Source organism: Hypanus sabinus, chromosome 7 (genome assembly GCF_030144855.1).
Source record: "Hypanus sabinus isolate sHypSab1 chromosome 7, sHypSab1.hap1, whole genome shotgun sequence".
Taxonomy (NCBI): Eukaryota; Metazoa; Chordata; class Chondrichthyes; order Myliobatiformes; family Dasyatidae; genus Hypanus; species Hypanus sabinus.
The window spans coordinates 61,270,036-61,296,826 of NC_082712.1; the positions used below are offsets into that span (position 1 = coordinate 61,270,036).

Here is a 26,791-nt window from a genome sequence, read left to right on the forward strand (position 1 = left end):
TGTCCTTATTTTGAATGGAGTTGTTCAGTATCTATAGTTGTGGAAAGTATATATTCGATGGTGAATAACCACTTGGAACAGTACAACACAGCAACAGGATGAACCAGCTATAAAGTAATCAACCCACCTGCTTCCCTCATCCCCAAAGACTAATCCCTCCTAGCTAGCCAATGTTAATCTTCCTTGCATTCATGTGGCTATCTAAATATCTCTTCAAAACCTCTAATGAATTTGCCTCTACCTCTATATCAGACAGAGCATTATATGGTATTAGATATTTCTACCCTTGGGAAAAAATATAAGCTGTCTTAACCACACAACTGACTCTTACAGGCACTTTCATGAAGCTGTGAACTTGCACCCCGAGATATCTGCTCAACAACACTTAGGGTCTTAACTTTTAACAGTGTACTGTCTCCTTGCATTTGCCCTACTAAGGCACAACACCTCATTTATCTGGGTTAAATTGCATCTGCCATTTCTGTAACTGATATATATTATGCTCTATTCTTTGCCAGTCTTCTACACTATCCACAACTCCACCAATCTTATCTTCAAACTGACTTTCCACCATCTACATTTTTCATCTAGGTCATTTATATACATCACAAACCAGAGGTCCCAGCATGGATCCTTGCAGAACACCACTAAATACAGACCTCCAGCTCAAATAAGTCCCTTTGAACACTACTTGTCTTTGATGTGCAAGTCTGTTCTGAATCTAAACAGCCAATTAATTGTGGACTTTGTGCATAATCTACTGAATTGGCCTCCCAAGAGGGTCTTTGCCAAACAACTTACTAAAATCCATGCAGACAACATAAACTGTCCTCCTTTTATCAATCTCTCACCATCCTGTGGAAAAAAAAAATTCCAGCTGGTAAGACACAACCTGCTTCTGGCTCTCCCTAATAAGGCCATGGGTTTCTAAATGCTCATATCCTATCCCTAACGAAGTTCTCCAGCAATTTCTCTATAATTCACTTGAGGCTCATTGGTCTCCAGTTCCTAGGATTTTCTCTTGTTCCCTTTAAAGGTAACATTAGCCACTCGCCAGTACTCTGGGACCTTGCCTGTTTCCAGAGAGGACATGGAGATAGATAGCAGTCAAGCCCCAGCAAACTCCTATCTTGTCTCCTTCAATAACTATGGGTAAATATCATCAGGCCCTGGGGAGTAATCATCAGGCCCTGGGGAGTAATACTCATTAGTAGACTCAACACTTCCTCCTCATAGCACTCGTTAACATTTATGCATTCAGCACAGATCTGTGTCCTTTCCCTTGGTAAATACAGAAGCAAAGTACTCATTAAGTACCTCATGCACATTCTTTGCATCCAAGTAAATGTTCCCCTTTTTAGCCTTGAGTGGTCCTACACTCCCTAGTTATGCTTTTGACGCATATATGGAATACCTTGGGATTCACCTTAATCCTACCTACTAAGAACTTTTCATGGCCCCTCCCGGCTTTCCTAATTCCCTTCGAGCTCTTTTCTGATGACTTCATAATACTCACTTATTTTGTTTTATCCTAACTTCAAAAGCTTTACATACTTTTTTCTTCTTGACTAAATTTATCACCTCTTTGGACATCTAAGGTTCTCCTGTCTTTCCATCTGTTAGTCTTAACAGGAACATACCTTTCCTGTACTGTGCAATTGATCTTCCTGGAGTTCTATCCAAATTGATTCACCTCTTTCCACCCTGTTACTCGTGAAAATGCCATCCCTTCTCTAATTTCTTTTGTCTCTGCTGCATCTGCTCTCAGGACGTGGCCTCTCATTCTAGAAATAAGATGTCCTTTCTCCACCATCAACACTGCCCTCAACTGCAACTCATTGAAATCAGAAGCGGACTAAACTATGTATAAACTCAATTACAACAATCATATGTTTCAGGTGCTGTAACAAATTACTGCACAACTTGGTCAGTGCCAGAAACAGCATTTTATTAACATAGTCCAAGTTCTGTGATAAATTGAAATACAGTCAACATTATTGAAAACATCAGCAATTTTTTTTTACAAGGGGGAATGTGGAGAGCTTTCTAAAATTTAAAACGGTGGCATTATTGTATTGAACCTAGTATCCTACACAGTAACATTACAGCTAAATATACAGGAGACAAAAACAAGTACTTAAGGTTTCCACAGCTTAAGCAGACCATCTTCACTGTAGGTTCCAATTAGATTCTGGTGTGGATGATGAGCAATTCCAATAACATCTTTCTCATGAACCTGCAGAAATGAAGTAAATCAGTTAAAGCTCCAAACTTCTGAATCCCACAATTATAATGCCTTCAATGACATCAGTAATTTATCCCTCAACCCTGGCTAAAATTAATCTCTCCACTTTTAATCAACCAGTCATTAATACATTTTAGTGCTTAGTCCTAATGAAGGACCTTGGTCTAAATATCATCTGTCCAGTTCCCTCTATTGATTCTGTCTTACCCGAGATCCTCTAGCTTTGCACATTGCTCCAATGTCATCAATGGGTTCTCTTCCCACTGCGGGCCTTAATGACTCCCAGCAATGGTACATTGCTTCAGACATATGCTGCCTCATCACCATGACTACTGAACCCACACAATCTTAAGTCCTCCATTAATGGAGGAGAAAGCAACATTGCCTTTAACCTCCATTATAAATTTCAACTGCAGACTATCTCTCTCTTTCTCAACTGTCTGAAACCAAGCTAAGACTGCATTTTTTTATTCTTACACAAGCTTCACAATAACACTGCCAGATTTCATCCATGCTGCAGCTAATTTTCTAAAACCTTCATAATCCACATGCCTTATTTTTAATCCCCATAAAAAAATCATCCAAATAATTTGAGTGCTACAACTATGCTTCTTGCCCTCATTCAATTAGCAGCTTGATCTTAATTATTAGCCAGTCTTCAGCCGTCAAGGCCTTATGATTTGGAAATTCATTCTCACCTCCTTTACCTCAGAGGCATTAAAGCTTAATATCTTTTTACGTGGCTTGGAGTCTTAAATTTTTTTTGGTGTTGCAAAGGTGCTTTATAAATAATCATAAACTCAGCTTACAAATGCCAAACTTATGCACAGCCCGTGTATACAAATGAGCATTTGGGAGACCGGCAGGATGGATTTGCTGGCAACTACAGAACATGTACTCATTAATGCAAAGATAAAGGCCCTCAAATGGGTTTGAAATAAGCAAAAGTACATATTGTATCAACACCTTCAGAATATTTTCCTGCATCAAATAAACCAAAACATCTTTAATATTAATTCTGTTTTCAAAGATTTCAAAATTTGATAAATTTAGTTTCATAGAAATTTCTTACCGTCAATGTTCTTTCCAGCTTTCCAGTCACTGTACTGAAACAGTAAAGCACAAAATCTTCACCAACACAGTAGATCCATTCGCCACGAGGAGAAAGGCAGCAGCACACAAAATCACCTCCCTCTCTTTTACCGGAACTGAAGCTCCTCACAATCTGCCACAAAGGATAGTTTAAATTTAACCAATATTTGGCTTGAAATCACTTTTATAAAACAGAAGGTGTCTGTTTTGGTTGACATCTTCATTAGTTCCTGCCACCCCCATTAAATGTTCAGTCACCATTTTCTATTTACAAACCTCATTTCCAGAAAAGTTGGGATATTTTCCAAAATGCAATAAAAACAAAAATCTGTGATATGTTAATTCACGTGAACCTTTATTTAACTGACAAAAGTACAAAGAATTTCAATAGTTTTACTGACCAACTTAATTGTATTTTGTAAATATACACAAATTTAGAATTTGATGGCTGCAACACACTCAACAAAAGCTGGGATAGAGTTAAAATAAGATTGAAAAGTGCACAGAATATTCAGGTAACACTGGTTTGGAAGACTCCACATTAAGCAGGCTAATTGGTAGCAGGTGAGGTATCATGACTGGGTATAAAAGTAGCGTCCATCAAAGGCTCAGTCTTTGCAAGCAAGGATGGGTCGTGGCTCACCCCTTTGTGCCAAAATTAATGAGAGAATTTAGGTCTTTCAACATCTACAGTGCATAATATTGTGAAAAGATTCAGAGAATTCAGAGACATCTCAGTGTGTAAAGGGCAAGGTCGGAAACCACTGTTGAATGTGTGTGATCTTCGAGCCCTCAGACGGCACTGCCTAAGAAACTGTCATGACAATTATAGCCACCTGGGCTCAGGAGTACTTTGGAAAACCATTGTCACTTAACATAGTCAGTCCAGAAATGCAACTTGAAACTGTATTACACAAGGAGGAAGCCATACATCAACTCTATGCAGAAACGCTGGCGAGTTCTCTGGGCCCGAGCTCATCTCAGATGGACCGAAAGACTATGGAACAGTGTGCTGTGGTCAGATGAGTCCACATTTCAGCTAGTTTTCGGAAAAAACAGGCGTTGAGTTCTCCGTGCCAAAGATGAAAACGACCATCCTGATTGTTATCAGCGAAAGGTGCAAAAGCCAGCATCTGTGATGGTATGGGGGTGCATCAGTGCCCACGACATGGGCGAGTTGCATGTATGTGAAGGTACCATTAACTCTGAGGCGTATATTAGGATTTTACAGAGACATATGTTGCCATCAAGGAGACGTCTCTTCCCGGGACGTCCATGCTTATTTCAGCAGGACAATGCCAGACCACATTCTGCACGGGCTACAACAGTGTGGCTTTGTAGACACAGAGTGCGTGTGCTTGACTGGCCTGCTGCCAGTCCAGATCTATCTCCTATTGAAAATGTATGGCGCATCATGAAGAGGAGAATCAGACAACGGAGACCACAGACTGTTGAGCAGCTGAAGACTTATATCAAGCAAGAATGGACAAAATTTCCAATTGCAAATCTACAATTAGTATCCTCAGTTCCAAAACAATTAAAAAGTGTTATTAAAAGGAAAGGTGATGTAACACAATAGTAAACATGCCTCTGTCCCAACTTTTGTTGAGTGTGTTGCAGCCATCAAATTCTAAATTTGTGTATATTTACAAAATACAATTAAGTTGGTCAGTAAAACTATTGAAAATCTTTTCTTTGTACTTTTGTCAGTTAAATAAAGGTTCACGTGAATTAACATATCACAGATATTTGTTTTTATTGCATTTTGGAAAATATCCCAACTTTTCTGGAAATGGGGTTTGTAGATAAGTTTGCAAAATTTACCTCTCAAAGTTTATTTCTATTGCAAATGATATGTGATCTGACAGGCAGTAATACCATAGGCCCACAGTCACATAATGAACTCGAGAGTTTGATTCAACACTAAATGCCTAAAAGAATTTAAAATCAAAAAACACATGAACCAAATGTGTAAAACAAATCTAAGGAAAGGACTAGGAAAGGCATAATGAAACTTATAAAGTGGGGGGGGGGGGAACAAGTGTTTAAAAAAAGTAAGGTTGCCATAGATGTATGTTGATCATTATCTTCTAAAAAGACAGCAAATTTCCCACTTTCAAAAGCAACTATCCTCTAATAACCAAATAAAAGTATCAATTGCATTAGAAAACAAACTATCAACCCAATATAAACCTCTCATGTCTCACACTATGAATGCACTATTAATGATATTTTCATATATCATGATACATGAAATAGTACAATTCTTGTCTAATATGTGTGCGTGTGCGCGCCCTTAACTCCTGGTGTAGTTGTTGGGGTGCCGTCATGACAAGCTTTTTTTTGCACCAATCTTTTTTGGCAATTTTTGGCTCATCGTGCCTGGTGGAGCCCATCCTCTCCAGGTTTTCTTTTTATGAGGTCGAGTTGCTAGCTCGACACTTAACCCAGACACAGATAAAGACCGTGCAAGGGAGCTGGCCGGATTCGAACACAAGACCTCTCGCCCCAAAGTCCAGCATTGATGCCACTATGCCACCAGACGGCTTATCTAATTATATATTTAAATAAAGGCATCTTCAATGGAAATAAATCACCAGGGTAAATGGCTGCACAGCCATACCTGTCCTTGCATGTTCATGATGACCACTGTATTTGATCGGTTACACACTACGAAATGTTCAGGGTTCTTCGGCAATAGGTGTACACTGTTCACTGTGATATCAGTACCAGCAGAGCTTCCCAATGACTTAAATGTATTTACACATTCTGTTGTCTTCACATTCCAGATCTGCAAAAGAGATGATAATTAAAGATAATTAATAACAGAATCAGCCTACCAGTGACTCAGCAGCTGACTATACATGAAAGCCAAACACAATATGGTATTTATTCAAAGGTTCAATGAACAAAACCTTATACACATTACCATAATCAAACAAATTTTGTTTAACCTATTACTCCTATATAAAACCCAGCTTTGTCAAACTTTGTTGATTGAAATACACGTTGGTTCTGATACACAGCAGTTTGCTTTTTATTTAGTTCTAAAGGATGTCTAAAAGAGATAGAAGAATATTACACTCTGATGGTTAACAACTACATTGTAGCACAGTGTTCATGTTATTGAAGTAGTAATCGAGGGTTGATTAATAGGTAAGAAATACAAATTCAAACATCTCTAGGACAACTGAGGATATAAATTATTAGGTAAACTCAGAGTAAAATAATCTGGTCTCATTAGTAATGGTCATATCTGGTGGTGACCCTGTGTTCTTTGGGGAATACATTCCTTGCCCAGCAATGGTGCTGACTTTTTAAATTATCTTCTGAGATGACCTCACAAGACACACAGTCCAGGGACATTCAGGATGGGCAATTAAAGCTGAGCTTTGACAATAAGACCCATATGCTACAAATAAATAAATCATTACTTGTAATACGATTTAGTGATAACATTTTTCGTGATAATACTGTTTAATACCTTTACACTGCCATCAGATGATGCACTGAGAATGTAATGCCCATCTTGTGTAAAAGTCACTTCATTAACAAACGATGTGTGACCTCTGAACTCCTTCAATGTTTTTCCAGACTTTAGACCATGAATCCTACCAAAAACAGAACATAAGATTAACACCAACAGTGACAAATTCACTCAAATTTTCACCCCAGCAACCAGTCAAGTCAAATATTATTGAGCTTTCTCCTTTAACTTTAGAGCTGGAATTGAAAAATAGTAAAACATTTTATCTCTGCTAATAGATACATTATTTGCAATTTTTTATTTCCACCTTTTCTGCTCTAGGACCTCTGCCCATTGGATCTTATTCTAGACATATGACTTCCCGTATAGTTATTGGAGCTCATTTCCTCCATTTCCCACCTTGCCCAAGCAGTACAGAAATAGTGTTCCATTGTTTCTTCCCTTTTATCCCAAGAGCCTTCGTATCAGGCATATCAACCTTCACCAATTTTACCGGTTCTAATAGAGAGCTATCATGAATCACACTACCCCCTCTCCCCAACTTTCTCATTTCCAGAGGGACTACACCCTATGACCCTGGGGTCCGTTCATTCCTTCATACCCACCTGCTCCCAGTCCCTTGGCATTTTTCCCCTCAACCATAGAAGATGCAACATCTGCCCATTTATCTCCTCTATTACCTCCATTTGAACCTCCTTTATTGTATTCAATACTCAGAATGTGGTTCAAGCAGACAACTTGCACAGCACCTGCATTCTATAGACAATTTGAACTTTCACTTGCATGTCACTTCAACTTCCATTCCCACACCAACGTGTCTGTCCTTGGCCTTCTCCACTGCCAGTGATGGTAAATGCAAACTAGAAGAACAGCAGCACATATTCTGCTTTGGTAGCCTACAGCCTGATGATATAAACACCGAATTTTCCTATTTCAGGCAACAAACTTCCACCAATCCATCTAGTTCTCTCTCCTTTTGTTCACCTCTTCAATCCCGCAACCTTGTTCCCTAGACTCATCACCCTTCCACACCTGCTTTCATCTGCCTATAACCCACATACCTGTCCACCTGGGTTTTTTTCTCCCTTGATTCACCTTACCTATCCCCTTCCCTCCCTCCTCTCACTTCCAAATACTGGCCATCTTCTCTCTACGCTCAGTCCTTAGGCAAAGTCTCAACCCAAAACTGTTGACCATCCCTTTGCCTCCACAGATGTTGCTTGAGCTGCTGAGTTTTTCCAGAAGTTATTTATCACTCAAGGTTTTACAGTGCAGTTTTATTCTATTTTCACTTCCTGAGATTGAATATTAAAAAACACTATATTCTTGTACAAAGCACAGACTGTTCAAGCTCAGGACAGATTCCTTTCTACAATATGGATAGACTGCTTGCTGCTTTATTAGCCTCAAGCACTCACAACCCAAACAGAAAAATAAAATCTTACCGGATTGTTTGATCAAAAGATGCGCTGAGAATCTGACTGCTGTCTTTGGAGAAACTCAGGCAGGTCACTCCCTTACTGTGAGCACGTTCAAATCGGCGTAGGCACTGACCACTCTGTATCTTCCACACCTGTGGGAAGGCAAACATTCAGCCCACTATGTACATACTGACCCTAATAGCAATCGAGCCATCCATATCCCTTAGCTGTTTCTATTCATTTCGAACCCACCGCCCACCCCAGGGTCATTGTTTCCCTTTGAAAGTGAAAATTAAATTTGCTTCCACTACTCGTTTGGAAAGTGAATTCAATGACATGACTGCTCTTTACATGAAAAATATTTGGTCACAAGCATCCAAAGCATTGACAACCTTGGGATTTAAAGGGACGGTGTTTTGGGAACTTCTGATTAAGTAGGTAGCATAGATACAGTTGATGGGATGGGAATTAATTTAAGTGAGAATTAGAGTAAATTAATGAAATTTTAAGAATTGAACATAACTTTTATAACACAGGACAGGAGGTCAGTAATGTACAGTTATTTTAACGAACTGTAATTAAATCATAAAAGTCTTTAGAAAGTTTAACAGATCAATGAGCTCAAGATCTCAGAAGATGAAATAGCAATCAAATGGTAACAGTAATGAGCTGTCAATATGAATCAAAATTAACTAGCACACTAGGAATCCAGTAATGCTTTATTTGAATTGTTTCCGCTACCTGAATGCTACCAAAACAGGATGATTCCTGGATTTCTACAGCATAACACTGTAGGCTGAAGGGCTGCTGTATTATTTTATGTTTAACAACTTCTTTGCAAGTGAATTTAAATGATCAGTTCAGAAGTGAAAACTCTGTTACAAGCTTCACAGCTTCGAAATACTTCCTCAGTGTAGCTACTCACCTTAATCTTTCCATCCTGTGCTCCTGTTGCTAACATTTCAGTGTCACGACTGAAACACATGCAAAGGACTGCATCATCCATCATCATGAAGTTATCTTGTGCCTGGTATTTCAGATCCTAGAAAGTGGCATATGAGGATTTAAGAAAAGTGAACACAGTGCTGTCTACACAAAAACAGTAAGGACACACATGGTGCAGCAGAGGAGAATCAACTAACTGTCTGCTTTTCACTCAGGACCTGGACACACAACCCTCCATCTTAGACATACATTTCATTCCCGAGTCCTAACTAACAGTAAAGCAAGCCAAACAGATTTTCATTACACCTGTCATAAGCTACTAAATTTACTTACAAAACTGTCATTGGTGTTAACCGAGAAACAATTAATCATCAAACTTAAACTGTATCACTAACTTATCCTATCCAGCCAAACAATACTTAGAGTCATACCATCTTAAAAAGTATTTAAGATTCAGATTCACTTATTGTCACATATACAATGAAACATACAGTGGAATACATATTTGCATTAACAACCAACACCCAAGAATGTGCTGAGGGCAGCCTGCAAACATCACCACACATTCTGGTGCCAATGTAACATGACCGCAACAACACAACAGCAACAAAACAGAACAGCAGCAGCAAATCAAATCACTTTCCTCCCTCCTATCCACTCAGATAGGTCTCCAACCAGGACAGGCTTCCATCGGGCCTCTATTTCCAGACTTGCAAACTTCCGTCTTTGATCTTCGGTATCAAACCCAGGACTCACTGATCATGGAACTTTGAACTCTGGCTGCCAACCTAGGGAGTTGTCTCTGGCCCAGACTGGCAGACATCGGGCCTCTCATTCCTGGACATACAGACTCAGGAATTTCAGCCATTGGGCCTTGACTTCCAGAGTCACTGACTTTGGTCTTCAAACTTTGTTATCGAACCCAGGACTTGTCGATCATGGACTTTGAACTCCAGCCTCAAACTCTGGAATCACATGGACCTCCGACCTGGGACTCACATACATGAGGCCAGTTTGTCTCAGTCATTGACCATGGAATCACTGGTCATGCTCCTCAGCATATGCTGACTCACATCCATCCATGGGAATCACCGGCCTTCAACCACAGAACACTCTTGCCTGGACTCTGGCTTCTGTCCTTCACTCTTCATTTTTTGCCCCTGAGCTCTAACTCCCCTCATCCCTGACTCTACATCCTAACCTGTCTCCCAACATCTCATGCTGCCCTCAAAACCATCCTTACAAACCTGAAAATCAACTGGCTGAGCCATGACCTCAACAGCCATTACAACTTGGCCTCACCAAGTTGCTATAACTCAACATGTAGAATATCAGTTATCAATTACACAAAGAGTAAAAATATAATATCCCCATGTAGAAAGTTATCGATGGATTTGGTATGTCTAACAGAGCTTGTTCTGGAGATTAGAGCAACAAATTCATTAAAATCTGTGCCTGGTTAGTTCTTCTGTATGCCTATGTTAATCTGACAATGAATTAGTTGATTTAGTAACAATGAGACAAGAATTTTTTTTTAATATATTCAGCAGCACACCAGAATGTTCTTGATGTATTTTAAACCATTCAAAACCAGTGCCAAATTTACTTCAGGAATTAAAGGGTTTTTTTGGCAAATATTCATACATCAAAACAAAGATCTTAATATTAACAATACTATAAATATATTTAAAAGAAATGCACTCAGTCATGTCATTCCTCTCTGATTTTTAATCTCATGGACCCTAAGAGTATTGAACCCAGAATTGGGAGGGCATAGCATCAGAAATAGCTAAAAAAAAATCACAATCATGACATGTCAATTGGTTTTTAAGGTGCCTGTGTAGAGAAGCCGGATCTTTAAGCTAACATGTAATAAAATATTCTTCTGGTTTTCTGTACTTGCCTTTCTAATTTTGCCAGTGGTGAAGTTCCATACTTCGATAAAGCCATCGACAGAACCTGTAACCAAATACTGGCCATCTGGGGAGAACCGAGCACACTCCACGTGGGACTTCTGCCCAAACTGTTGAAAGCATAAATCAGACAAGGTATTTAACTGGCAATTTTTCAAAAATCTCTTTTGACAGGTAGCTTCCCCTCACTTGAACTTTTAGTTGTTTATTTCATTCATATATGAGGGTTGTGTTTAAATGAAACCTTGAAATGCACAACAATTCATGAAACACTAGAAAGAAACCAAGAGAGCTCAGTGATGTGAATGGCACGATCGATGTGTCAACACAAACTCTCAGACCTGAGACTCCCTTTGCAACTGAATCTTTTGAGTTTCTGACCATCAGTAATTAGTAAGAACTGGCAGTAACACCCATGCCACAACTATCCTCGGCACTGATGCTCTCCAAGGTTACGTTCTCAGACCACTACTCTACTCTCTGTATATTCATGACTGCGTGGTCCAATTCTGCTCCAACTCCCATCTACAAATTTGCAGATGATACCACTGAGTGTGCGTGCCCTTAACTCCTGGTGGAGTCGTTGGGGCACTGTCACAAGCTTTTTTTTAAGCTCATTGTACGGCGTGTCTTTGGCATCTGAAACAAGGCAGAGCCCATCCCTCTCCAGATATTTTTCTTACAAGGTCAAGTTGCTACTCTCAACCCAGGCACAGATGGAAAGCGTGCAAGGGAGCTGGCCAGATTCAAACTCGGGACCTTTCGCCCCAAAGTCTATGCAGCCAGCCGGCTGACTGTAGTGGGCTGTATAATATCTCAAAGAACAATGAGTCTGAGTGCAGGAAGGAGATATAGACAGCCCAGTGACATGATGACACCTTTCCCTAGGTGTCAGCAAAACAAAAGAGCTGATCATTAACTTCAAGAAGGGGAGCAGTGCACATGCTCTGGTTTACATCAATGGTGTTGAGCTCATGAGGGTTGAGATTTCCTGGGAGTAAACATCACAAACAGCTTGCCCTGGTCCAACCAGGTACACACCACAACCAAGAAGGCTCATCAGAGCCTCTACTTCCTCAGGAGGCTGAAAAAACTTGGCATGTCCCCTTTATGCCTCACCAATTTTTATAGATGCACCACAGACAGCATCCTATCTAAATGTGTCAACACTTGGTATGGCAACTGCTCTGCCCACCATCGCAAAAAACAGCAGAGAATTGTGGACAGAGATGAGCACATCACAGAAAACCAGCCTCCACACTGTGGACTCCAATCACATTTCTCTCTGCCTTGGTAAAGCATCCAACCAAATCAGACACCACGCACCCTGGACAGGCTCTCTTCTTCCCCTCTGCCACCCCCCACCCATCAAGCAGAACATACAAAAGCCAAAACAAGAAGATCACCAGGCTCAAAACCAGCTTCTAACCCCATTAAAAAACTACTGAATGATTCCCTAGAATGACAAGATGGACTCCTGGCCTCTCAATCCTTGCAACTTATTGTCCATCTGCACTGCACATGTTCTCTGTAACAGTTTATTCTGCACTCTTACTATTTTACTTTGCATTACCTCAATGCACTGTTGTAATGAACTGAATGACATGCCAGACAAGGTTTACAATGTACACTGGATGTGACATAATAAATCAACTTACCAATTTAACTTAGCATCTTACTTAAGTTCATCATTTGAGAAAGTTGGTTCTATTTTGAAACATCCCTAAGTCCCTAGCTTTCACTAAATCTATTTACAATATTTACCTTGATATGCCTGCTGAGTTGAGTGGGAAATTTCTCCTCTTCTACATCTTTCACAGCTGCTTTTCCTCTGAACAAATCAATTGTCATACCGGGGGGCAAAAGACCCTGATGCTGCTGCCATTTTAATGCCTGAAGAAAAACAGAAAAAAAAAGGAAAGGTTTAGCATAAAGCTAACACATTTATCAAAAAAAAAGTTTCAATCTCACACAACTTATGTGAAACAATTGCCACAAATTCTTCTTTTCAGTTTGCATTTCTTGATGATTATGAACCACTTTCCTAAAATGCAACCCTACCCCTGTCCCAGTGAGTATTGTTTTCATTAACGAAGCTAAGAGTTTTCATACTTTTTAAATGCTTATTATTAATGCCAATGTTGCAGAAACATCTATAGGTGTCTTTCAAATGACAGTCACTGCTATGTATTTGCTCCAAGCAACTTAGCACCAAGTATCTCTCACTAGAATGCTCTCAGTATTGAAAACAAAGACCTGACGCACCTGACCCAACAAAGCCATGAGACGCGAGGGGGGCACCACACTGACTTCACCTGCCAATGCCTGAGCGATGGCTGCTCTCCGCTTCTCTTTACTGCTGCCGTCTGGGTAAGCCTAAGTACACAAATACAAATGTTTGCTGAGACATGATGGACAATTTAAAGATCAAATTTTCGAACTCCAAATACACATATACCAATTGCACTACTTTGCAGAACTGATGATTTAGTGACTGCTTCTGAGGTTTTGTTTTTCAGTGCAACAAATAAAATGAAGTAAAATAAAATAAAAGCTCTTTACAAGACACAAGAAACTGCAGATCCTGGAAACACACAAAAAGCTAGAGGAACTCTGCAGTTAGGCATGGACAGTCCACATTTTGTACCAAGTCACTTCATCCAGACTGGAAAGAGGGGAGAGGGGGTGGAGCAAAACTGTGGAAAGTGTCCCATACACTTTGTATCAAGGCGAGATCAAAAGGTACCATTTTAAAAAAACATAGCAAGTTATGGTTATCTGCAATGAATATACAACAAAAATGGAGGAAGCAGATTCAATAATTACCTTCAAAAGGGAATGGAATGCAGCAAATGACATCAAATGTAATTCATCTCATAACAAAGGGGATTCGCCAGATACTACACGAAAAGTTCTCTGAAGGAATATTTACCAGCAGTCCTTGTATTGCATGGCTAATCTTGTAACTATGCTGACCAGATCACTGGATAGCTAAGAACTAATACAGGTATGTGTTGCTGCTGATTGGCCACAGAACTTTAATGTGAAGGCACCTAAAGCAGTTTGGTACATTTCTGTTCAAAAATTTCTGCAGCAACATTAAATTTTGCAAAGGCTGCAATATGATTATGAACATTCCTGCTAGCTTTGACTTTTAAAATAATAAACTGTGATTACAAAGCAGACCAACATTATGAACAATAACACAGTCAATGAATAAAACACCCTTCCAGTTTATTCAATAGTCATTGTTGGGAAATTGTTTTAAAGACTGTTATTTGCCAGTAAATGATGAACTTTGAATATTGAATAAGGGCATGTTATTGATCGATTAGATGCTTATTAACAATGTATACCACTTTGGGATCACAAATATTCTATGGAAAAACCAGAGGAGGAGAGTTTGTGACCATAATGGAACCATATGAATCCAGTGTCTTTTATTGTTGCTGCAAGATCAATTCATTTCATCTTGATTTTTTTCAATTCAGACAACCATATGGATTAATGAAAGCACAGAGAATAAACTGAATGCTTGTTTTTTAATATTTTAGAGATACAACAAAGTAACAGGCCTGTTTGCCCCAATTACACCCATGTGACCAATTAACTTGGCAGTAGTTTTGCATTTGATCTCCCCAGAGCAATGATTAGTAATAGCTGTCTTCTCAGGCAGAAGTTAATTTTACTGAGAGAAATGAGAATTCACAAAATTAAAGCAAAGTCCCTGAAAAGTTATTTTGATATTAAAGGTAAGAACAAAATACCCTACACATTCAAAAGTGTTCTACTTGTTTTCTAAATTTTGCCAAATGGCAGATATTAATTACCTCACGAGGATCAAAGTAAGACCTCGCCAGCAGGTTCTCTAGATGAATGTACCTCTCCGGTTGGGTTTGTTTTAGCATAATCATGGGGTCAGTCTGTCTGAGCAAGGATCTGGCAGCACCCAACTCACGAAGTTCAATTAATTCTAAAACCACCTGGAAAAAGAACACAAGATTTCAAATTATTGGTGATATGCCAAGCTATTTTACAAAGACTGCAATGATAGTATTTTTTTTTAAAAAGTAAATGTTTACCAGGGAAAAGCCATCTAAATCATTCTCTTTGTGTGTTCAATGTTGAAGAATATGACTCTCAAATGTCAAACATTTTAAATTTCAAGATATCAGTCTTCATTCTATAGTCATGATTTGACATTCACAGATAATATTTATTGGATAAATGTAAAAAGGAGGCCATAATCAGATCAGCCGTGATCTCACTATATGGCAAATGAGGCTTACATATGAAGGTCAATGCTCTATTAACACTCCTTCTGCTCTTGCACAAGAAATTCACTATCAACCTTCTGTTACAAGTATTTGTAGAGACTGAAGCAATTTTAAAAGCTTGTACAAAAATCAATATTAAATGTACACCAAAAGTTCAGTCAGCATTTGTGAAAAGAGGTAGAAAGATTAAATTTGCATAACTTACATAGCCTTATTCAAAATAATACCTTAGGATTCTTACATCTATTTGTGACAGCAAAAAAGGGTTTTAATTTAGCACGTGAAAGGCACTAACAGCAGTTTTAATCACTTCATTGAATGATAACAGAACACCGGTATTTTTGAGTAGACCGAAGGAAAACATTACATCGTGCACATGAAAATCATTTGATATCAAAATAACAGCTGATATAATTAAAAGTTCTCTGTGTTTATATCTATAAATCTTCAATATTATAATTCTCAGTTTTATGAAATTCCTTCAAATCTAGCTTCTTGTTCACCTCAAATTATCTATACCTCATTACCAACAGAATTATCCTATTTACTGTTAAGTTACAGTTGCAAGTTTCTGAACCCTTTGCAATTACCTGGTTTTCTGCATTAATTACTCATAAAAATGTGGTCTGATTTTCATCTGTCACAATAATAGACAAACACAATCTGCATAAACTAACAACACACAAACAATTGTACGTTTCATGTCTTCATTGAACGCATTGTTTAATTATTTACAGTCCACACTGAAAAAAATTATGTGAAGTCTTGTACTTAATATCTGGTAAACCTCCTTTAGCATCAATAACCTCCACAAAACATTTCCTGTAGCAGCTGATCGGACTTGCACAACAGCAAGGAGGAATTTTAGACTATTCCACCATACAGAACTGTTGCAGTTTAACAATATTTCTGCAATACCTTGCATGAACAGCGCTCTTCAGGTCGTGCCACGCTATCTCAATTGGGTTAAGGTCTGGACTCTGACTTGGCCATGGCAAAACACAAATTTTCTTCTTTTTAAACCATTCTGTTGTTGATTTACTCGTCTGTTTCGGATCATTGTCTTGTTGCACCATCCAACTTCTATTAAGCTTCAGGTGATGGACTGCTACCCTGACATTCTTGATGCAATTTGTGAATTAATTATTCACTCAATTCCAGGCGCTGAGGCAAAGCAGCTCAAAACCGTGAAGCTGCTTCAACCATGCTTCACAGCTGGGATGAGGTTTTGGTGCTGCTGTGCAGTGTCCTTTTTCCTCCAAACATAGTGCTGTGCATTTCTACCAAGAAGTTCAACTTTTGTCTCATCTGTCCACAGAACATTATCCCAAGTATTGTAGAACATCCAGGTGGTCTTTTGCAAACTTGAGAAGTGTAGCAATGCTTTTTGTTAGACAGCAGTTTTTTTTCCCATGCTGTCCTTCCATGAACACCATTCTTATTCAGTGTTTTCCTTATAGTGAACATGAACAGAGAATTCAGCAAGTTTGAGAGATTTCTGTGGATCTTTTGCTGTTATCCTTGGGTACTTTTTAACCTCCTTCAGCATTGTACGTTGTAGTCTTGATGTGATCTTTGCAGGATCCCCACTCCAAGGGAGAGTAGCAACAGTACCGAATTTCCTCCATTTGCAATTTATTTTACTGTGGACTGACGAACACTTGGGTCTTTAGAAATGTTTTTGCAGCCGTATCCAGCTTAGTGCATTTCTACAATTCTTCTTCCAAGGATCGCTGAAGTTGTTTTGATCGAGACATGGTTGCACATAAACAGATCTTTCTTGAGAAGAGCAGGCTCTAACAGCAACCTGACATGATGTGTCTTTTTTATAGGACACCTCTACAACCCACACCTCCAATCTCACCTCATTGATCGGAACACCTGACTCCAAACAGCTTTTGTAGAAGACATTACCCCAGAGATTCACACACTTTTTTGAATCTAGACTGTGATTGTTTAAATGGTGTATTGACTATTGACAAGCAGTAGTATAATTACTTGTGTGCTATTAGTTTAGGCAGATTGTGTCTATTATTATGACTTCGCTGAAGATCAGATGATATTTAATGTAATTAATGCAGAAAACCAGGTAATTACGAAGGTTTAACAAACTCATAACTTGTAAGTTATAACAGGCCATGTCTAGACATCTGCACGACAAAGATAATTGACAATTAGATGAGCAAGGAATTAAATTATGAGAAATGTAGAGACCTGAGAGTTATGGGACTAAAGAAATTTGCAACCATTTTTCCATGTGTCACGCTTGTCATAAAACTTATACATCTTTTATAAAGTAAGCGTAGTCACAGACTTATCAAAAGGTCAAGACGTACAAAGAATTTCAATATCATAAAAATTTTTAAATTGATCACTGGAGACAAAATATTTCTCAGGGACCACTGAAAATTAAAGGAAAGTGTTTTCACTTGGACTATTCAAAAAAAAATTAACTCACCCATCAAAACTATTTTCTTGACTGGATGAAAATTTAAAAATATAATCATTGAATAAACTTATTTAATATCATTCAAATTGTAATTGCCTTTTGTTTGTAACCATTTTTCCACCTGCCATCTTTGGGCATTGTCAAAATTTGGTGCTTGTCACAGAATTATACTTATGCTATGAATTTATGTAGTAATTTACTAATCAGAAATTAGAAACTGGGATCAGAGAAGTGTATCAGGCCAAGCTCACTGTTGACCAGAATGAAATTACACTCGGAAACCTTTATAAAATCAATTCAAAAGGCAGTGATGACTAAATATTTGTTGGGGAATATTCTGGACTTCTGCTTTAAGCAAATATTAACTTCAGCAACTAATCTTTAGATCTGAACGTGGGTTGTAGATTAAATTTATAATACAGCCCTAGACAATAGTTTCCAGGAGCTGTGGACATCAGTTAATTGAAAATATAGACAATACTGATTAACATTCTGGAGTGTGGGTGCGAAGGTGTGAAAATTATATGTAATTCAAAGGAAGCCTTGTAGATACATTGTAACTATAGAATTGTCCTTTGATATCTAGCATATGAAATGCCACGGGTCAAGCAGCCCTCTTCCTCCAAAAGGGTCTCAATACAATGCCTGCTGCTCATTTTTGTTGAATCAAACACTTCTATATCCATTAGCTTCAGTGCCTCTCCAGTGACTTTATTTTCATTACAACATTCACAGAGCATATTCCCCTATTTTACATGATTTAACATTCACAATGCAGAACTCAGCCACTGCATCTCAAGGAATGGTCCAACTTTACTTGTAACATTTGATTATCTTACCTGCTCATATAAATCAATAAGAGTTTTATCAGGCAGCTTCAGTGACTGTATGGCTTGCAACACAGTGTCCCAGTGCCCACTGTTAATATCTGCAACAAAACTCTCAATACTATCCACTGTGTTTAGGGAGACTGTGGTCTCCTCTTGTAAGGTTGCCAGGGTCCGGTGCAAGTTGTTTTCCTTCAAGTATTGCATGATCAGGCGGACAACGCTAGAAACAGAAATAATAACTCAATTTGTGCATTATATAAAACCAACTTAGAAGAGTGCCCTGATTTCCCATTTAAAAAGGACATGACCACATTCAGAAAGAAATTCATTCACATCCGCAGAATGTTCCAAAGTGGCCACAGCCAAAATAACAGTAATTTAAAATAAATTGAAATTAAATTCTTTATAGACTTGGTTCTTCAGGGAGGTGTTACAAGTTTTAATGTGACATAACTAGAAAACTAAATTTTGTAATGTCACTAACTACCAGAATTGCTTGTTTTTTTAAAAAAAACTATCATTTGTCTGGGCACAAAAGTTACCTCACCTCAAAAATGGCCCTTCTGACATAGCACTGAAATATTTGGCTTTATTATGTAACCACTTCACTGCAGCAGAACTTACTACTAACCAGATGAAAGCATAATATTTCTGCTTGACAGTGGAAGACTGAATATAAAGTTAGCACTCTGCCCAATGAATACCCTACTGCACACTTTGCTAGAGTGTAAAGATAGAAAATCTGCAGATGATGGAAATCAAAGTAACACACACACAAAATGCTGGAGGAACTCAGCAGACAAGACAGCATCTATGGAAAAGAGTAAACCATCGGCGTTTCGGGCCGAGACCCCTCATCAGGACCTGAGAAAAAAGATGAGCCAGAGTAAGAAGGTTGGGAGGGGAGGAAGAAACACAAGGTGATAGGTGAAACGGGGAGAGGGGGAAGGGGTGAAGTAATGAGCTGGGAAGTTGACTGGTGAAAAAGATACAGGGCTAGAGAAGGGGGAAATCTGACAGGAGAGGACAGAAAACCATGGAAGGGAAGGGGGGGGGGAGAGTATCAGAGGGAAGTGATGGAAAAGGTAAGGAGATAAGGAGAGTAGGAAATGGGAATGGGGAATGGTGAAAGGGGGGGGGGGGGGCAATACCAGAAGTTCTAGTTATTGAGTTCATGCCATCAGGTTGGGGGCTACCCACACAGAATATAAGGTGTTGCTCCTCCAACCTGAGTGTGGCCTCATGGCAGCAGTAGAAGAGGCCACAGACTGACAAGCAGGAATGGGAATGGGAAGTGGAATTAAAATATGTGGCCACTGGGAGATCCCGCCTTTTCTGGTGGACAGAGCGTAGGTGCTCGATGAAGGAGCACCTTCATCTCAATCTATGTCGGGTCTCATCAATATACAGGAGGCCACGCAGGGAGCACTGGATACAGTAATGTCCCCAGTAAACCCACTTCCTTTAATCCACCTGAAAATTCCAAAGGGAATTTCCTTCCCCTCTGGTTATTACCCCTTCGCCCCCCCCCCCACCCCCACCACTAAAGAGAAAAACTGCAGAACTTACCTTGTGAGGCTTTATGGGTGAAATTCAGGAATAAGAAATGTATGACTACATTATAGACTGTCCAACAGTTCACAGGCCTTACGGGTGCAGAATTATAGACAGATCAAAGACTGTTCCAAGAAGCACAAGGCTGTTATAGTAGGTGATTTTAACTTTACACATATTGACTGGGACACCCATTCTGATAAAGAACTAGATGGGATAGAATTTGTCAAAATGCATTCAGGAGTTTCCTTGATTAGTATACAGAAGTCCCAGTGAGAGCATGTGATACTTGATCTTTTATTAGGGACTGAAACAGGGCAGGTGACAAAACTTAGTGTAGGGGAACACTTCGTATCTAATGATCATAATATTTTAGTTTGAAAGTAAATATGAAAAAAAGATAGGTCTGGTCCCCGGGTTGAGATTCTAAATGGGAGAAAGGCCAATTTTGATGATATCCTAAAGGAGGCTAAGTGTGGATTCGGACAGGCTGTTTTCTGGCAAAGATACACTTAGTTAAATGTGAGGCCTTAAAAAATGAAAATCTGAGAGTACAAAGCTCATATATGCCTGTCAGAATAAAAGGTTTAGGGAACCTTGGCTTTCAAGAGATACTGAGGCCCTGGTTAAGAAAAAACGATGCATTGCAGGTATGAGCAGCTAGGAACAAATGAGATATTTGAGGAGTATAAGAAATGCAAGAGAACACTTAAGAAAGAAATCAGGAGAGGTAAAATTAGGCATGAGGTTGCCCTAGCAGGCAATGTGAATATTAATGAATTCTGCAGATATGTTAAGAGCATAATGATTGCAAAGGACAAAATTGGCCCTCTGGAAGATTAAAATGGTATGCAGGGAGCCAAAAGAGATGGGGAGATCTTGAATGAAATTTTTGCATATGTATGTACTAGGGAGATTAGACACAAGGCCTAGAGAAATGAAGTCATGGACCTCCTGAAGTCAATGAACTAATGAATAATGAAGTCAAATAACTGAGGAGGTGGTGTTTGCTGTCTTGAGGCAAATTAGGGTGGATAAATCTCCAGGACCTGACAGGATGTTCCCTTGGACCTTATGGGAGGTGAGTGCAAGAATTGCAGGGGCCCTTGCAGAGATATTTAAATCATCCTTAGTGACAAGAGAGGTACTGGAGGATTGGAGGATAGCTAATGTTGTTCAGCTGTTTACGAAAAGCTTTAAAAGTACACCAGGAGATTATAGGTGGTGAGTCTTACATCAATAGTGGAAGTGTTACTGGAAGGTGTTCTAAGGGACCCGATATGAATACTTAGATAGACATGGACTGATTAGGGATAGCCAGCATGGCTTTGTGCATGACAGGTCATGCCTAACCAATCCTGTACAGCTTTTTGAGCAAGTTACCAGAAAAGTTGATGAAGACAAAGAAGGTTCAGTTGGATTAGACATTGACTTAGTGAGAGAAGCCACAGAGTGGTAGTAGATGATTGCCTCTGACTGTGGCCTGTGACTAGTGGAGTGCCATGGGGATCGGTGCTGGGCCATTTGTTGTTCGTCATCTATACCAATGATCTGGATGATAATGCTGTTAATTGGATCAGCAGTTTGCAGGTGACATCAAGATTGGGAGTATATTGGACAGTGAGTGAGGAAGACTACCAAAGCTTGCAGTGGGATCTGGACCTGCTGGAAAAATGGGCTGAAAAATGGCAGATGGAATTTAATGCAGACAAGTGTGAGGTGTTGCACTTCAGTAGGACCAGCCAGGGTGGGTCTTACACAGTGAGCAGTAGGGCACTGAGGTGTGTGATAGAACAAAGGAATCTGGGAATACAAGTCCATAAATTATTGAAAGTGGTGGTACAGGTAGATAGAGATGTAAAGAAAGCTTTTGGTATGTTGGCCTTTATAAATCAAAGTATTGAGTACAGGAAATGGGATGTCATGTTGAAGTTGTATTAGAAATTGGAGAGGCCTAATTTAGAGTATTGTGTGCAGTTGTGGTCACCTACCTATAGGAAAGATGTAAATAAAGTTGGAAGAGTACAGAGGACATTTACAAGGATGTTGCCAGGACTGAAGGACCTGAGTTACAAGTAAAGATTGAATAGGTTAGTTTATTCCTTGGAATGTCGAAGATTACAGGGAGTTTTGATAGTATACAACATTATGAGTATAGATAAGGTAAATGCAAGGTTTTTCCACATAGGTTGTGTGAGATTAGAACTAGAAGTCATGGGTTAAGGGTGAAAGGTGAAATGTTTAAGGGGAACATGAGGGGAAACTTCTTCCCTCAGGGTCGTGAGAGTGTGGAATGGGCTGCCAGCACAATTGGCGCGCACATGGTCGATTTCAATGTTTACGAGCAGGGGTATGGTTGTGAATGGTCTGGGCACAGGTTGATGAAAGTAAGCAGTCTAAATGGTTCAGCATGGACTATACAGACAGAAAATCCTGTTTCTGTGCTGTGACTCTACCACCGTTCTGCCCATTAACCAACTCACCAAATCTTTAGCAAGATTGTCTCACTAGGTACAGTCTTCAATTTTCATGCACTTGGCAAATTGATTAATCACATCTTCTACATTCACACCTAGATTGTTAATACAGACATAACGAACAGCACTCATCCCTGTTACACACCTCTGATCACAGACTTCCAATTACAAGAACAACCATCAAATATCACCCTTCATATCAGGCCAAATAAAATCCTAAATACTAAACTGTCCTTTATTCCATCAGCTCCTGGTACCACTCTTCTATGGGATCGTGGCAAAGATATTATGAAAGCACATATAGTCCATATAACTATGACTATCCTCAGCAACACATTCACTTACCTCTTTAAAAAATTGCATCAACTTATTCAAATAGGATAACCTCCCAATAAGAAAAGGCAATAATCTTTGAGTAAACCCTTTTTTCCAAATCTAGATTAATCCTTTCCCTCAGATGTTTTTCCAACAATTTCCCTACCACTGACATCACTCACTGGTCTGTAAACACCTGGTTTATTCTTGCTGCCCTTCTTAAATAAATGTACATTTGCTACTCCCATGTTGTCTGGCACCATCTGTGATCAGAGAACTCATAACACGTACTCTATCAATAGAAAGGAAGACAAAAGGCAATGTTAGCATTCATTTTGAGAGGATTAGAAGATAAAAAGCAAGGATGTAATTCTGGGGCTTTATATGGGGCTGATCAGACCACATTTGGAGAACTGTGATCAAATGGTCCAGAGGAGGTTTAGAAAAATAATCCTGGAAATTTAAGGTGTGAACACATAAGGGAGGGAGGAGGGTTGATGGCTCTTGGCCTCTACTTGCTAGAGTTTAGAAGAATGTAGGGGAGGGGATCTCATTGAAACCTACTGAATATTGAAAGGTCTGGATAGAGTAGACTTAGAGAGGATGCTTCCAGAGGTAGGAAAGTCTAGGAAACCAGAGAACATAACATCAAAATAAAAGGAATGTTCTTTTAGACTAGCGCTAACAGACAGATGTGAATCAGTGGAATTTATTACCACTGGCAGCTATGAGTATATTTAGAGTAGAGGTTGTAGTTTCTTGATTTATCAGAGTCAAAGGTTACAGGGAGAAGGCAGGAGAATGTGGTTGAGAGAGAAAAATAAATCGCCCATCAGAGCTGACTCAATTGCCAAATAGCCAAATTCTACTCCTGTCTTATGGTCTAAATCAGTTTCCCTCCACAGCCTTCTTTACAAATGCATCAAGAATCCCAGGGTTGGTTTAATGCAGTTCAGTTATCACACAGCTGAGCCCAACCAGTTGCAAATGATACACAAGATCATTTGACTGGTTCAACACAGTCTCAGAGTGTATATATATATAAAATGTGAAAGAACAGTTTGAAAGGGGATGTGCGGGGCAAGCAGCGGGTGCCTGGAATGTGTAGCCGGGATAGTAGCGGAAAGACTTGATTGGCAAAACAACATATTTCACGACATCACCCAATGATATCAAACCTGATATGTGTAGAGAAATTGCACTGAATAGCAGATGGGATTACTTTAGTTAGACTTAAATGGTATCACACCATTATGGGTCGAAGGACCTACGGCTCTGATGACCTGCTCCTGTTCTACAATGGCTCAGAATTTGCAGATTCCACCCCCTCGCCTCACCGGAAGCTCCAGGGGTTAACCTGCCAAAGGCCGCGCATCCTGTGACTGAGCTGGAAAACCCTCTGTAGATTGCGACTCAGTATCCCACTTACTCTGCCGACTCGATTTCTATCGACATGACGTCCGACCTGCGACTCCCCTCTTGCCGGCAATAAGACTAAATAAATACAGGCCGCCGAAGCCTTCCGCCAGGCCGCAGCCGCCACACACACATCTGCTTCCAACCCAGGGCCAGGCGGAAGTCGCTCCCGCACCAATCAGGGGGAAGCGGAGCACTTGCCCAACGGTCATGCGCAACCATCTGTAGCGCTCTCCTGTCGCCAGCAGGGGTCGCTGTTGTGGAACGGGAAATGGGAGGCTGAGGGAAGAGGAGTAGTAGGGTTGTAGGAAGATAAAACAGGAATAGAAGCTGGAATCATGAAAGTTGTTCATTCAGCACATTAACAACTAGGCATTACAGTGTCCAGTTGATAGGGCATCCTTTTAGAACAGAGATTAGGGGGAATTCCTTTAGACAGAGAGTGGTAAATTTGTTGCCACAGGCGGCTGTAGAGGCCAAGTCTTTATGCATATTCAAGGCCGAGGTTGATGGATTCTTGGTTGGTCAGGTTAAGAAGGGATTGGGGGAGGGGGGGAAGAGTCAGGAGATTGGGAATGAGAGGAACAATGGATCAGGCATGAGGAAAAGGTGGAGTAGACTCAACGGGTTAATCCTGCTCCTATATTTTATGGTCTAATCTGAAAGAACTTATTTTTGCTTTATTTCTGGTTCAGCACAACATTGTGGTTCTTGTGCTGTTCTCATCTACGTTAACTCTGCCCATTAACCAGCATCAATGCAAAGAAAGATCAGTCAACGTTGAGTTTTAAGACTGGGGGGCGTAGAATGGTTGGGTTACAGTTCGGAGTTGAAGGAAGCATTGAGGTACAGGACTGAAAACTCCATGAAGGCAGTTTAGAACAGATAAGGAGAATGAGTATTGAGTAATGATGAAGCATTTTAAACAAAACAGGGTGAAAAGGGAGATAATCCTAATAATGGAGTGATGTTGGGGTAAGAATGGAGGGAGGAAGGGCTAAAGGGCAGGAATGAGGAGGGGAAGCTAAGGGTAAAATGGAGAGAAAGACTTAGGTGAAGGAGATGCATTAGGGAAGTTGAGGAAAAGGCAGGGGAAAGTCAAGAAACGGAGAACTAAGGACGGCTGTATGCTGTTAAGTTAGTGATCTCAAACATAAGAAAATTTGTAGATGCTGGAAATCCAAGCAACACAAACAAAATGCTGGAGTAACTCAGCATGCCAGGCAGCATCTATGGAAAAGAGTACAGTCGATGTTTCCGGCCCAGACCCTTTTCCCCTTCCTTTCCAGTCCTTATGACCGTTGACTGTGCTTTTTTCCCATTGATGCTGCCTGGCCTGCTGAGTTCCACCAGCATTTTATGTGTATTACCTCACTATTCCTCTTTCACATTATTTATTGTTTCATTCTAACAAAGTATTTTTATGTCTTGCGCTGTATATACTCCAGCCACAAAACAATACATTTTACAACATATCCCAGTGACAATAAACCTGATTTTGATTATTAAATCAAATGAGGACAGCAGTTGCTTACCTCCTGACTCGCCACATAAAATTCTGAGTTTTCGAAAGCAAAGTATTTGCAGATCCCAACTCATCATACTGACAGTATGCAAGGGGAGTCTTACAACATAGAGGTAGAAATTATAAAGCAAACATGAGGAAATCTGCGGATGCTGGAAACATCGACAGCGCTTCCCCCTATAGATGCTGCCTGGCCTGCTGTGTTCCACCAGCATTTTCTGTGTGTTGATAGAAATTATTTTGGGTACAGTAAAGTTCTTTTGCAGTGAACCTGTGAACTTCATTTAAAACCCTATCAGTAAATGGTTTCAGGTAGTTTTGTACTCTGGCAAGCTTAATCTGGTAAGTGTCTATGAAATACTTTGGACAATTACGCTCCTTTCACAATCATGAAGTTGCAGAGGAAAGAGAAAATAGCAAAATCCCCGTTTGTTGACTTGCTCTGGTATATGTTTTACCTTGGTTTTGTACAGCACCACAGTGCAGCTCAATCATTATTGTGATTTGATGCCCAGTATATCACGTTTTATGTGTTATGGAAATTCTAACTGATTTGGAAAAGGCTGAGCAGTCACACAAGAATCCCACAGAACCTATGAATATCCTTTGTTTGACCAAATGCAATCTTATTTTGATATTTTTAATTGATCTAGATCATCTGGGAACACAAATTCCTGATTTTTATTTCAATTTGTACCTTGTTCAATTAGGAAAAAAATCTAAGCCAAGCCCTCCGACTCTGAGGCACATCAATGGAAAGAAACGGTAATGGATTAGCCAATCACAATCCTCAATAGTCTGTGCAAAACACACAAAATGCTGGAGGAAATCAGCAGGCCAGGTAG

At 39.7% G+C, this 26,791-nt stretch overlaps 1 protein-coding gene across 1 annotated transcript; it reads right to left on the reverse strand.

Moving 5' to 3' along the window:
* Positions 1-1,927: 1,927 nt before the first annotated feature.
* On the reverse strand, positions 1,928-24,593 carry smu1a (SMU1 DNA replication regulator and spliceosomal factor a). The gene is made up of 12 exons (XM_059974803.1): positions 24,435-24,593; positions 18,669-18,879; positions 14,934-15,086; positions 13,369-13,479; positions 12,868-12,996; positions 11,094-11,213; positions 9,171-9,287; positions 8,270-8,397; positions 6,822-6,948; positions 5,961-6,128; positions 3,318-3,470; positions 1,928-2,236 (listed from the first exon to the last, which is right to left on the reverse strand). Exons 1-12 carry the CDS (start codon positions 24,458-24,460, stop codon positions 2,138-2,140), a joined length of 1,542 nt encoding a protein of 513 aa, XP_059830786.1. The 5' UTR covers positions 24,461-24,593; the 3' UTR covers positions 1,928-2,137.
* Between the last annotated feature and the right edge of the window lie 2,198 nt (positions 24,594-26,791).

What these genes read in the sequence shown, in the direction of transcription:
- smu1a (XM_059974803.1), bottom strand. Translation starts at nt 24,460, where the DNA reads ATGTCGATAGAAATCGAGTCGGCAGA. An exon ending in AACTCAGCAGGCATATCAAG is followed by an intron (nt 11,214 to 12,867) that starts GTAAATATTGTA and finishes TGCTTTCAACAG; the next exon opens with TTTGGGCAGAAGTCCCACGT. An exon ending in CATCTGATGGCAGTGTAAAG is followed by an intron (nt 6,129 to 6,821) that starts GTATTAAACAGT and finishes TCTCTTTTGCAG; the next exon opens with ATCTGGAATGTGAAGACAAC.